The sequence below is a fragment of the Pecten maximus genome, chromosome 10, assembly GCF_902652985.1.
Source record: "Pecten maximus chromosome 10, xPecMax1.1, whole genome shotgun sequence".
In the NCBI taxonomy this organism is placed as follows: Eukaryota; Metazoa; Mollusca; class Bivalvia; order Pectinida; family Pectinidae; genus Pecten; species Pecten maximus.
The window spans coordinates 29,061,885-29,077,415 of record NC_047024.1 but is presented as its reverse complement, the minus strand read 5'-3'; the positions used below and the strand labels follow the sequence as shown (position 1 = coordinate 29,077,415).

The 15,531-nt window shown below is 35.6% G+C and overlaps 1 protein-coding gene across 1 annotated transcript; it reads right to left on the bottom strand.

Annotated features, from left to right (window-relative positions):
* Positions 1–14,083: 14,083 nt before the first annotated feature.
* On the bottom strand, positions 14,084–15,466 carry LOC117336626. The gene has a single exon (XM_033897237.1). It carries the CDS (start codon positions 15,464–15,466, stop codon positions 14,084–14,086), a length of 1,383 nt encoding a protein of 460 aa, XP_033753128.1.
* Between the last annotated feature and the right edge of the window lie 65 nt (positions 15,467–15,531).

The window sequence follows — 15,531 nt, the reverse complement described above, 5'->3', positions numbered from 1 at the left end:
CATAGCTTTTTTCATGGTAATTTTTTGGTGTATATTCTGTTATCACTTTTTTTTTATATCATCCCCGCTATAGTCAGGTTTTTGTCCTCCTTTTCTTCAACCTTTTTGACCATTTGAGTTACTTTCATAAGCTCATCATCACTTTGAACGTTTTAATCTTCACCGATATCCGAAAATAAATCACTTTTCATATCAAAATTTGGAGTAATATTTAGCACAGTATTGTTTTGTGTTGTAAATGTTACCTCACAACTACTGTCCGACATGTTCATAGTTCTACTAGTTAATTGTTAATAAGGGCATCTGCAAGTCTTTTCTTGAAAATTCCATGCAATACATGGGTAGACTTTTATGTGACCATACCTTTCTAGGATCAAATGTGATTACCGGTAGCCGTAGATTAGCTCAATAATTGCCAATGTCATGGTTGAATAGGTATCAAAGTTAGTTTGCTTCACAACCTGTAACTATACATGAGTTCAACAATTGACAAGGAAACAGTAAAATAGCACATACATTAGAGTGCTATATTTCAAGTAAGAGAATAGATTAATCAAGATGATTGACGATTCTGTTTTCTGTGTTTCTCCTATACATAAACTTCAATCCGCTTCCCCTCCTATTCTTTATTTGTAGTTTACGGAACGGGAACGCAGACCAAAATGATATCTTAATCTAATTGTTACTTCTGTTTATGATATGTTGTTATTGTATCACACTACATATTGAACATGTGTGATTAAGGTATTCTGGTAACAGACTATAGTAGCTTCCTATTTTACTATTGTGTTGTGTTCCTTAATTGATTACGTTACGACCGCATGGTCTGAATTGCGAGATGAACACAGCATCTTCTGTCGTTGTTTAGGTCAATAACCGAGATAATGCTGACTACCATTGATTTTATTTATGTGGTTTATACTTTGTCTACTCAGTGGAAATTGAAGAGACGAAATGGTATGTATTGTCCATATTACATCACTTGTACACACCATGAAATACAAGAGCATATTAAATGGTTGTATTAAGATATATCGCCTTTATGATAGATGATTAAACCTTTGTTTTATATGAATTGGTCGATTTTATGAGAGGAGCGTGGTTGAATGCGTCGGGGTGTATTTCTGTGCTGTTTCTCGTTCTCTCTCTCCTGCCACGTATGAGGGAAAACTGTCATTTTAAAGTCTCACACTGGCGCATTTTCATCTGCGAAAAAAATCGCTGTTTTACATTTATAAAGGGCACGAAAAAAATGTTTGCACTTGTTAGCGCGTTGTTAATTTTACTCGTGCTCTATCGAATTAAATTAACTGTAGTTAAATGACGTTTTATTTAAGAACAACACTATATCAATCTCATTAATTAATATATATATATGGCAGAAGATACGAAAAAGCCTCACGTTAAAAACTAATGGTAAATATATACAAAAGCTATAATATTAGACATATGAAGCTTTAGGGAAAAACTTATTTAACAGCCTCTAGGTCGACATACATGCCTATTTTAACATCTACTAACGGCGGCCTGAAATTTACCACAGGCTTTTCTTACAATATGTTGTAGGTGATGTATGTAAACAAGTATATGAAGTTTCATGACAATTAGATTAAAAACTGTTTTGTAGATACTTTCAGGGTTAAAACATTGTTCAGTTCGACTGCTGCTTGTAAACATGATCATACTCGATTTATTACGAATCGGTCATATGGTTCGTCACGTAACAAGGTCATTAAGAAACACGTTTTTTTTCCGAGCATATGACGGAAAGGCCCGAGTGGTTTTCCGATTGGTTAACGTTACGATCGGTAATATATAAATTCGATCAAGACCGTTCGGTTATTTTCATTTTTAGATATCAACAAGGAATTGTTGAAGTCACTATCAATCTATGTAGTTTTAGATACTTTAGTTTTGTAACAACCTACTTTATATATTTTTCTACTATTGATTTTTTAAATTATAATCGCTCTGATAATGACTTCTGGATAAACGTTACCGATAAATTCTTACAAATGGAAATTTCTTTTGTTTCTCTTCCTCTACCTTGGTAACACAAAGAAGTTGGCCATTGTTATTTCTCATAAAGTTCTTGATTGCTCTTTCTAATCTTAGAATCATTTACCAGAAAATTCACCTTGGAACCTAGTTCTACTTGCTATAGTTGTGAATGATCTGGAAGATGGCAGTCAGGTGGCCATTTTGAATTTTGACAGTTGAAGATTAGCATCTCTATTTCCATGAATCCTTCTCAAATTTCACATATAGGCCCCTTTAGCCATCCGTAACGTATGTTTCATTTTGAGATCGATTAAAGTTTGAATGGGATGGTTCACAGGCGGTAACTTTGAATTTTGTCTCAGAAAATGCTTTACGCACATTCTTGAATTTCAGTCGGATTCCTCTTGTATTAGCAGATGGTTCTTAACCTAATTTCTCTGAAAATTCGTGATGGATCTATCACTGATTTAATATGTAGGTTCATTTTAGTACTTTTTTTTTTGGATAGTCTTTTTTTTTGATGTGGATGTAAAATTTAATTCATTGTCGGTTAGGATTACAATGTAAAATTACCAAGCTAATATCATGACGTGTTAAAAAAAAGTCCAAAAAAATATAAATCTTTTAATGAATTTGTATGCAGAAAATGACCAAGAAAGCAATTGTTCCAAACGATATGTTCAAATAATTTGATGTATCGTACATTCACCAGAACATTGTTTTTTGTACATTAGTGTTTAGGGGACATTGGAGAGTCCAGAACGAGGCCCACTGTATTTCCCTTGGTATTGGTAATACTACTGTCAATACTGAGTAAAGCCGTCTTTAGCGAGCCAACTTCAGATCTGATTGAAACAATGGGCAGAACCGAACAGCTTTGTCATAGGTGCTAACGCTAAATAATAAACAAAATCGAAGCAGTGCAAAGGAAAGGAAAGAAAAAGAGGAGCAAGAAAACATTGTTTCTTCTAAGAGTCATTAAATATGGGTAGGTACAATTTCTGGTGCGTTATAGTCGAATTGATTAAAACAAATACTAAAATGGGAAACAGTTCACTATAAAATAAATAAACCATCCATAAATTCATGTTTTCCTGTTCAGCGTAATAATAACGCCCACAACATTAATTATTGCAAAACTAACTCACTGAGTTCCAAGTGATAATCAAATTTATATCTCATGTATTATGTTAATCTTATATAATGTCAGTAAACGGGGTTAAATAATAACTTTAACAGTAATCTGACACGGTCATATAAAACAAATCACGTATCCATTGTTTTCTCGTATTTCTTTCATCGTGTTCGATAACCTCAACACATTTTCACAGTGGCCCTTTTTAATCAGTTGAAATTATATCACAATCATTGAAAAAAAAAATGTTTACCAAAATCTCAACATAATACTTTCATGACTATCACATTAGATGTACATGTTTCACCTTGTTATCTGAAACAAGACTACGTGACCACGCCTACAGAGAACAATGACCCATATGTACGTAGGTATGAAAGCTTTAATATCCACGTGTCCAGCTGTTGATACTTGAAATATTTAAAATAATAATCCGATTGTGTATTGTTGAGATGAGAAGTGACTGAATTCCAACCTTATTGGTGATGGCTGAAGTGGTATTTGTACACACACTTTAAAATATTTGTGCAGAAGTAATATAATAAATAGATAATAGATACACCTACAAATAAAACTGATGAAACTGCAACTTTAACCTTATTTCTATACATTGTATTTTCCTTACATCTGTTGCCTTTTTTTCAAAGTATTAACTTTCTTTTAAATGGAAAGGAGATTTCTAGGAGTGTCTTCAGTAATACAAAATACATTTCACGAGTGGGGCTAATATTTTGATATTTTTATACGAGAGAAAAATATCAAAATGTTAGCAACGCGAATGAAATATATTTGGTATCACTGAGATATTGCATTTGATAGCAAAATCTAGCAGGGCAGCTTTAAAGGTGTGCCATTGCCGTTTGTAAGCAATGCTTTGATTGGTCGAATCGCAAAAAAAAAAAAGTGAAAAATATCACTTTTGCAGAAGGAATTTTTTTCGATATTTCACTCGTAAAAATGTAATAAATATCAATCTCCTGTTTAGTTTACTTTATACATGTACCATTATAATGCATATAATAACGGGTAGCTGGTCCGGGTAGCTTTGTAGATGATGCCATTTTACTTATCTGGAAACATCTGGCATAATAAACGTATACTGATCGTCATTACACACCAATACCTAGGTTTTATTTGGGGTTCAGTGAAGTGAGTACAAATAGAGACTGATGGAAATTTATGACATTTTATTAATAGTTGCTACGTAAAAATGACAACATAGACCTTTTGACGAAGCCCCTAGTATAGCACAGCGTACCGAAAGGATGAGAAGGCTCACCCACTCATTGTCCGGGCAGCCTCATGGACCTGGACACCGACACATAATTATAGCACAACTAAACATATCCAACTCGCTAACATACCGGGGAAGAAAGACACAGTTTGGTTTGGTTTGGTTTATTTTGTTTAACGTCCTATTAACAGCTAAGACCATTTAAGGACGGCCTCCCGTGCGTGCGACATGCATGTGTGGGGTGAGTGCGTGTGTGTGTTTTGGGAGGCTGCGGTATGTTCGTGTTAAGTCTCCTTGTAATAGGCCGGAACTTTTGCCGATTTATAGTGCTACCTCACTGAAGCATACTGCCCAATGCACTCAGCAGCACACCCCACCCGGTCACATTATACTGACAACGGGCGAACCAGTCGTTCCACTCCAAATATGCTGAGCGCTAAGCAGGAGTAGCAACTACCATTTATAAAAAATCTGGTATGTCCCGGCCAGGGGACAGAACACAAAGCCTTCCTCACAGAGGCGAACACTCAACTAAAGGCCAAAAGTGAGGCATTGTCAAGGGAGACATTAGGAAGAAGAAAGTTGTTAAGAAAGAAGAGAGAAGATAAGATCCCAAGTCTAGTCGCCTATTACGATCATGCAATGGGGGCAGCAGGTACAATTCTTACGCCCTACCTGCAGGGCAGAGAAAGACACAGAAAAAGTAAGCGGTACCAACTCGTGAAGCCACTGTAACAACTAGTTTGATTTGAGAGAGAGAAGTGTTTTAATTAGGAGGGGAACCAATACAAGAGGGGAACCAATGGCAGAGAAGGAGGGTAGCGGCCAATATAAACGGTGCTTAAAAAGAAGAGAAAGAAAAGAAAGTGAAAGTAAAGAGTGAGATGTCTCTTCCGGTAGCTGTACGACTGAAAATAACAAACAAGGATGTATTTTATATGATATTAAGAATCCAATCACACCTAGACACATTCACACACTCCATCATGGACGGGTCAATCTCCCGCATGTATACAAGCAATGATACATGTATATATGTATCACTCGGAATACGTATTGATCGGCATTAACACGTGTAATGAAAAATGTGAGCTTGTTAGCGAGTTGATATATTTTTTTCTTCTGAATTTATTCAATAAAACAATTCGTTCTTTCTGTACAAGGTTAAACAACTTCGTGTCGTTCACGAATGACATCTCATCCGGAAATGATACAGTATTGAACGAATTAATTCTCAGGAAAATCATATACAAAAGTCTGCAGGTCGAGGACATCAAAACTTCTGTTTAAAGCAACGGCGGCACTATTTTTTTTACTGGCCTTAATAATCTTATTTTGGTATAATTTACAAGTGACTCTTATAAAATTATGAAAAAATAAATCTTTTGTTCCATTTCAAGTAGTTGAATTATTAGTTCAATTAACATTTCTACAGTTCCTTACCCTAATACTATCTAATTTCCCTACTATGCATTCAGACTACAAAATAAAGAATCCTGTTAGCTGAAATGTGGGTGTTGCTATGTTCACACAGTACACATCATATTACTTATCACTTGTAATGATTATACCAGAAACGTGTGTATAGAAAGACTGAGAGGTTTCTTAAATGGCTCTCCTATCGCTAACTCTAGGTATTCAACCATTATTGAGCCCAAGATTTATTGTCAGTGTTTCGCTGTCCCCATGTCACAAATTCTGAAACAACACAATTTTGAAAAGGAGTAATTTCATATTCAATAATTTCTATTGTAAAAAAACACGTTCTATTTATTTTAATATTCATTAAATAAAGAGGATGTTACATATGTTTTGCTTATATCGACCTTTTTTGTTTACAGCATGATGTACATGTACATCTGGAATTGATTAATGTGATACGATTTTTCTGTTGCCCTTTTCTTTTTGTTATGTAAACATGAATTGTTTTGTCATATGGAATTTATCAAACGAATTTAGTACATTATTATGAACATAATTATGAGAACAAAAAGTGAAAACTCTCAAATTTAGTTTTAAATAAACCGATTTCAATTCGGACGGTTTAGATTTATCAGAAAGAAATACTAAGTAGATGAGACGTCATAGTGTTTATCAATATTAGTATTGTGACGTCACAATAGCGTTATTAATCATTATCTTATGGTATTGCAGTCATGGCCAAATTATAGGTAAAGCGAGCCATTTATGTGATGATCTATCCTCCTTTTGGCCGATAACGGTTTTGTAAGACTTGTGACAGTGGGATAATAGCTTCTCCGTTGTCATAGCTGTCGATAGATGTTACGCAATAGAACCCAGCCAACTCTACTATTATTTTCTTTAGATTTATTTTATTTTGTTAAATCTTATTCACTATCACCCTCACGTGTTGGAATGCTACATATAGACCTGTCGGGTGGATAAGCAGATTTCAAAGATATCAATACTTCAGATCCACTGTGTCCTCTTATTTCTGCCATTATGTTCAATATCCTTTTGTGTTTTCACAGTAATAATTTTACATAAGTTGAAATGATATCATATTTATACAGAAAAAAATACTGAAAAAAAAGTTTGTAAAAATAGTTTCATGACCATGAGATTAGATACTATTTCACTTTGTTTTTCTGAAACAGGACTACGTGACCATGAGATTAGATACGATTTCATTTTGTCTTTTTGAAACAGGACTACGTGGCCATGTACGCCCACTGGCCCAGTGACATGTGTGCGGATATGTATACATCAAGTAATACATACTTTCCGTCTTATTTCTTATGATAGAAGCAGTATTGATGCATACACTTATATATCTTTGTGTACAGGTAGTAGGGAAAACAATAAGTATTAAATACACTTATATTGATTAACAAGTGAGAATTTTATATAAATGAATTATATCAAATATGCAAACTATAATCTACATCGCACGGGGTTCTTACATATGTTGATTTCTTATCAGAATCCAAGAAAATTGCCATGTATATGTATACCAATCTCCTCTGCAATGTTGGAATATATCATGGTTAAAATTGGAAATACTTTGCACGATTAGCTATGCACATGATGTCATTTTACGACTTGATGTATCATACATGCAACACTTTTGCAAAAGATTACCGGGACTGGTAAAAGTCTGGTTACCTTTTTTGTCTACAACCAACCAAGCGTTTCCCAAAATGGTGTAGGGAAGATATGTGTGTGGAAAGCGAACCATATGCATTGTCATTGTATGCATTATGCTTAATGATATATTTATTGAATTTGTAACAAGCGACATTTGATAACATGTTCAAAAAACACATGGACAATGTTGAGCAGCCCTTAGTATTACTGATGTATTACTGGTTTGATTTAGCTGGTAATGACGAAGGGCATCTGTGGACGGGCGCCAAGTTGGATACTAAGAAACGAAATAATGAAAGAGTTGATATGGAAATGAGAAAAACATAATAAATAACATTTTTACCCCATCTTTGCTGTTATATTCATAATTTCTCTAATTTATAACTTGGGGGTACATCTTTATATCTGTAATTAATTTGTCATCAATAAATGACCCTTTCAACACATATTATGTCTTCATTATCAATTTCGATTGTTTCTTAACAGCAAACTAGCTGTGGTCACCTAGCTCGCGTATAAGACAGAGATGACATAAAGATTCTTATTGTTTCTATGGGATGTGAGGAGGAGTTTAGACAATATTCCTTAATCATTAGAGTAGAACTCTGGTGGTGCAGGAGGCAGAAGTTTAGAAATCATCAAATTACATCAGCTACGTGTCATGTGAGGATAGGATGGAAGTTTTGTTTTCACTTTTCGAATATATGGTAGAATGGAATGGCCTCGACACTGTCGTCAAGAATCTCAAGTATAAGATCACATACTGGATCAGTAAGTCGCATAGACGGTGATCAAGGAAGGGCATTTATAGAACTTAATCAGGAGATTCTAATATAAAACATATAAACTGAGTACCTGTAATGAGTATTGTTAGCAGGAAATAATATCAAATTACAAGTATGTCACCAATCAGGATTTTCGTATTGATATGTTTTCGTTCATTATCCATTTTATCACATTTTTATCCGAAACCTGCATACAGCGACATATACAGACCTTGTGTATTGTGTATATGATCGACATGGGAAACTTTTCGAATAAAATAGACACGTAGTTTATTGTATGGAATGTCATTGTACTAAATAACAATAAAGAATGCGGTAAGAAAAACAATGAGTTTGTGTTGTGCAGGACTCCACATTCGGGTTGTTTTATATGAGTTAATTGTCGCCTAAACGCATAATTGTTTGTAGAAAAATGACTTGGATGCTATGTTACGAGCATTGTGTTGTGTGCCTAAATGTACATTTTAGTGTAATAAGTTTTTGTTTTAGTTTCTTGTGATGTTACTTATGCATTTGAGTTGGCACTCAACTTGTTTTAAGTCATTCACTTAATTTCGACATAATAAATGTAATTCTAAATCAACGTCGATAAAACGGGAACAAAATATAAACCGCAAACATACAATTGCGTGGAGACCCTCGAAAAAGGCCACAAAGTACAAGGCAATGTGTTACAGAAAGGTGAATATCTTCTGCATCATCGATGATATCCGCCATACAAATCTAGCTCACGTCTGGTTGAAGTCACATATAAAATAGTGGACTAAACTATTCTAATTTAGATAAAGAAATGTTTATATAGTGTACACATAATGCGTTTTGTGTATACTACATACTAGTAGTTGTGTACACAACATATTCGAGCAAGGATCCAACAGGGTAATCAGCCCCAGTATTTACCATGGTAACCAAGCGACGCTCAGGTGTAGTTTGGTGTTGAGTCTGGGCTTGACTAATATTGCTAAAGTATCGCTCTGTATATTCTGTATTTTCGTTCTATTTCTCAGGAACGCTACATTTGCATGGGGACTTTCTTATTTTTCATTATTTTGAGAAGTCAATCTTTTTCATAGATCTGTCACTTTATTGGTAAGCAGTCTTTACAAACAATATTTTAAAATCTTTAATAGCAAATGCCATCGAGTTTAATCATGATAAATGTTTAGAGTGAATGGTAGAGGATATCTATATACAGTAGATGTAAAATGGGCTACATGCATGGATATTGTAATATATATAAAATATATAAATATACCAATTTCTAAGAACATTTGTATCGGTATAACAATACTTCATTCCAGATTTATTGATGATTGGTAATGGTATGAAGGCAGACATCTGCATAGGTGTTTGGTCCCATTAAATATATTGAATCAGATATAGACAACCAGATTCCATACGTGACAAACAATTATTGAAAATGAAATCGGTATCTGAAGATAAAATTTTAAATTGATAAAAGATTATACAAGGGGAAAGGGTGCTAAATGAGAAAAGAGTAACAACCTTGTTTCTTCATTGATTTGGTGCCAATCAATCAATAACCAAACTATATATAGCAATCAGTCACGTTGTTCCATAGTAGGGTGGGGTGGCCGAGTGGTTTAGGTGTCCCGACACTTTATCCCTAGCCCTCCACCTCTTGGTTGCGAGTTCGAAACCTACGTGGGGCAGTTGCCAGGTACTAACAGTAGGTCGGTCGTTTTTCTCCGGGCACTCCGGCTTTCCTCCACCTCCAAAACCTAGCACGTCCTTAACTGACCCTGGCTTTTGATAGGACGCCAAACAAAATAAACCAAACCAAATGTTCAGTAGTAAGCGGGTCAGTTAGATTCCTTGTCAATGAAAAATTTACATTTTTATGTTAATGAATGCTTTTATGACACTATTATTTTTGATAATCAGCACATGTTGTATCCGTGCCAATACATGTATCTATTTATCAGCCTGGTTGATATAATTTTAACTATGACGTTGTGAAGTTACGTCATCATGACGTCATAAAAACTGAGACAGGGAGTAAAACATTGCCATTTTATGTTTTACATCAGTTTGATCAGCATTAAAGACATCAAGCACAGAACTATATACTTATACCGGTGGAAGGGAGGGACAGAATTGGTCTATTTGGTAACATGGCCGACAGCAAAGCGATCATGTGATGAAAAACGTGAGCACCAGAATAAAAACAAAATAAGAAAAGGATGCCTTTATTCTGGCAGTAAAAGAGGGTACATATCATTTTAACTTTTCATGAAACCAGAAAAAGAGAGTACTACGAACAAATTAGACGATTAAAGTTTAAATCTTCTAACAGGTACTTTTGATGACATGTATTGTCTTGTTTTGTCTTTTTTCTTTGTTTTTTCTTTAATCGGGGTCAGTAAGAATTACCTCAACTTCATTGTCTGATCCTTATAAACATTGGAAATCACATATATGATCAAATGCTTAATATACACAAGACACTTGAAATAAAAGTGGAAAAAAAATCCAAAGATTTGAGAAAATCAACAAACTGATATTTCTTGCGTTTCTTGCTCTCCGACGAAAATGGTCATAGCTATTTTCGCCGGTCTGCCCTGAAATAAGACCGAGAACAGAACATATTTGTCTTACCTAACTTAATTGGATTTAATTCATTCCGACTCTCGGACATCAAAAATCATCGAAATATATTCAGTAATTAAAAAATATTCCTTTCGTTTTGTTTTTGTTCTTAACTTTTTTAATACATGTATATATATATATACTTATGGTAGGCCATGGATATGTTTTAGGGACGGTTTGGGTTTGGTCCCCAGGAACCTGGATAATTAGGCCCGATGTTTGAGATTTAGGGTCCCCCGGCTCCAGCAGACTTGTTCATTGTCGATAACATGGTATTGAGTTGTTGTTTTATCAAGATGGCGGACCATGATGACCAACGAAGGAAGGTCTTAACTTCAAGCTTCCAGACCAGTTGTTTGTGCACACACACTAGCTATCACAGGTAACGTACTAACAAACTCAGAGAAATGCCAACTTCAAATTATATTGTTGTATTGTTTCTTGTTGTCTTCTTTTTGTCGCTTTGCCAATCCCCAATTTAAACAATTTTTCTGTGTCTTGAATTTTGAGGATTTATATGACCGCGGGTGGACATAGGCGTTTTTTTTTTAAAATGTTATCTGATCTCACTGGGGAGCAACAATAACAACGAACAGTATAGTTGAGTGTATAAAGCTCTCCTATGAGTGATGTAAACCATATACTAGCACTGGTCTGTATGGCTGATACGTATATGATACTGCTACCCAACACCAGGCTTGAAATGCACGCGTTCCTATAAGGGGAGATAACTCGCGAAACCTTCAGTACACGATCGCGAAATGATCTACTGCTTGGCTGGATACCCGGTACAATAATATCGACGAATGATGGTGGAACAAAGTGAAGATATAGTTTATATCGTGACCCGTGAACGTTTGATATATACTCTGGAACTCTTCTAATACATAGAGAATACATGGTCAGTGTCTTAAAATATAAACTGTATTTTGGCAAGGGTTAAGAAAGACAAAAGTGGCGAGCCTTGGTGAGCCAATTGTGTCTTTCTGTCCCGAGCCAAAAAATACAGCTATATTTTAAGACACTGGCCATGTATTCTAATTATCCTGCAACAGTCATAAAAATAATCATCAAAAATTAATCATTTTGAAGTGAAACGGTATCAAAAAATGACTGAAATATGTTCGCCTTTTAAACGTAGTTTCACTTGGAAGTAGGTCAGTCGAACTGACGCATGTGCTAAGATCCCCCCCCCCCCCCAAAAAAACTGTTTTCCGTTACTGCGTAAAAATATATGGTGGGTGCATTCCGACAATGCGGTGGCATTTTTGTTTTTATAATTTATAAGCAAGGGATATTTGTTTCACATATTATTTGCTGGGTACGTGTAACAGACATCGGTAAAGATATGTGAAGTGGTTAAGAATTTATCTAAACGTAGTTTGTAATTAGCAAGTGAATGCAAGTGCAAAGTTCGCTACACTATTTTGTACTGTAGTGCATCTATTATGATCATCATCCATTATCTGCATATTTCTATCTTATTGTATTGGTATTAAATTTGTTAATAATAGCCTTTGCTTTTTGTTGTATCCGGAGGTTCAAGTAACGTTGGTTATTATGTGGATTACCACAATCTAAGGCAAAAGTTGTAGGATTTATACCTGCTATACAATTGTAAGTTAAACTATTTATACATGTAGCAGTCACTACAGTCGATATCTGCAGCACCAATATATATCATCTTACAGAGTAGTGACTTGTTAAAGTAAACAATATGGCTAACTTTCTGAACAAAAACGTATTTTGAAATAAGTGTAATGTACTACTCAGAATCATCAAATGATAAAAATAGATAATAAATATTACATTATAGTTGAAACGGACATCGTTATTCGTTGACGAACATGAATAAAACAATTTGGTCATCGGCCTATGGCAGTACGAATCATAAGTCTGTAATTTATTGTAGCCATAGGTTATCTATATATTATCTTTGGTTTGTTTTTGTTTAACGTCCTATTAACAGCCAGGGTCATTTAAGGACGTACCAGATTTTGGAGGTGGAGGAAAGCCGAAGTACGTGGAGAAAAACCGACGGCCTACGGTCAGTACCTGGCAACTGCCCCATGTAGGTTTCGAACTTGCAACCCAGTGGTGGAGGGCTAGTGATAAAGTGTCTGGACACCTTAACCACTCCGTCACCGCGGCCCTTTATATGCTATCTAGAGTATTTCAGTCTGTATTTAACTTGCACTTGACCCGAGGGTTTAATACTGTGTTTACGAGTCTATACAAACACAAATGCAGATGACGCTGTCTCCAAGTAAAACGTATTGATTATTTAAACAACTGTTAATAGAACAAATCTTAGACATTATTTAATGATAACTAGTACCTGAATATTCGTTAAGAAATATAAATTATTGTATTATAACATACAAGTTAATATAATGGTAAAGAATGCAGTATATATGCTGTAAAATGTATGTAAAACAGCTGCATACAGTTGCCGTTATCAGACAAGTCAGCAATACCTGTGACAACAAGAGTGGGTACAAAAGATAATTCAGGAGTATTCTTCAAACTGGGCCGAATCGAAATTGAGGAAAATATGGAAAGGAAATTACAATATGCGTATGATTTTAAAATTTTTATAAAATTAGGATACTGAAAAACTATTTTAAAACAACACAGAATTCATGTGTGTATTTGGAACCGACACGACTGTGGACAACACAACAGGCATTATTGATGAGTTTATTCGGAATCAAGTGAAAATATGCAACACTAGAGTATTATGATGACTCTTACATGGATAGAAATATTTCATTTTTTCCCTTTTAATCAATGTCATATCAAGGTAATGCTATTAAAATTCATCAGTAAGCAATGGTCATCTGTATAACCTTTCACCACTCATAATAAGTATCATTGAACTTTGTCTAATGAGACGGTTTCTAGTTTATTCGTGTTCACTCCTTATTTTCCAGAATGATGTAATTTCAATTATGGCCCTTGGCTGATCATAGCGTCGTTAATACCGATTTTGTATGACGTCAGCTACTGTGGCGAGGACACAAAAGCCTTAATAAATACGTTAATGTCATACCAGAAAATTAGTTTTATCAGTGACAAAAAAAAACCTTAGTCTCGCTTTAATGAAAATCTACACATCAATGAATTTCGCTTCGGTATGAGGTTTTTGTTCGAAATTTCCGTGCGCCAAATTCTTTATCCAGATGTATCATGAACAGAACTAAGAACGTCTTACATCAATATACATCCGTCATTTGCAGGATACAGGGTGCAGAGTTCTCTGAAGGAATCGACATGTTTTTGGTTACCAAGGTAGGCACGTTCGGTAAAGCAGCCATGGAGATCGGCTTGCATCGACAGAAATGAATATTTGGCTTGAACAAAGTGGTCTGTGGGGATATCCCTGAATAGGTTGAGACGTTTATGTGAGGCGTTTTCAAAAAGAGTCGGAAACATCTTCGAAATATTTGGATTACCATAGAAGTAATGTGGCAAAAACTTAACTTCAATGCTTATCTCCAGTAACCCGATGAGGTATCCTAGAGCTTCCTTGACGCCATAAACTCGCATCTGGAAAAGAATGCAGTGGATTGCGATGTTTTTGATGTGATAAGACGTCAGCAGACTACGTAGTTGTGATGAGCTAGCCATGCCGTCTATGTAGGCCTTCATTATTCTGCACGCTGTGAGGATGTAGCGGCTATCTTGTTCCCTTTGACAAACATCCATGATATGCTTCTCATAGCCACACGAGCTCTCCCTCCAAAATAGATTAGGATCTTGATAATTGCCTGCATAGCGTCCTTTATGGACCCACTTCATCACGGCGTATCTTTCGCAGGTCATTGGAATCCAGCTGTCTGGATTAGGAACAAAATCAGATTGAAGGAGCACTCCTGGCACAATATCAAACTCAATCATTTTGTTTGTTGGACCAAATCCTGTCATACGCATATCTCTGGAAATATTCCTGCTTTCAGTTTGAATCCCGCCAAACACGGTTCGACCATAAGAGAGTTCATCAAAGTTGTCGTCGCTTTTGATTACTATCTTGAATCGATACGTAGGTGGAAACACGCTGGCTTTTGTGAGAGTAAAGGAACAAGGCTGATTTATGGTCTCCGCATTTATTTCGTCCTGTATATGATTTATGGTAGAATCCATGATCGATGATATCACGCAGGTCTGTAAATACATTGCGTTGATGAACAAATCAGAGCCCACACGTTCAAAGACTTCTTTACTTCTTAGCGACCGATACAGGCTGTCACTCATGACATGCTCAATTTGTGAATCTGGTATTTGGAGTTTCACAAGTGCGGGGATTCGCTCTCCGTTGCTATCAAGGGCTGGAACAGAGCGTATATCAACACCCGCAATCGTGAACGGCAGAATCATATCGAACTCATCAGGATGACGAATTTTCAAACCCTCTCGGGAACTGCCTTGCTTTACGAAATCTCCAAATTCGAGGCATGGGTATGACTTGGAGGATACTTTCGTCAACATTTTATGGAATGCTCGTGTGATCTCGTCTACCACTCCACACGATTTCTGCCATAAAGCGGTTGATATATCATATTCGCCGATGCATTTGTTCTCGCGAAGTCGCATATCAAGATTTATCTCATTTGACGCAAATGACAAGACGGGAATGCGCCACCCATTGAAATGGCTTC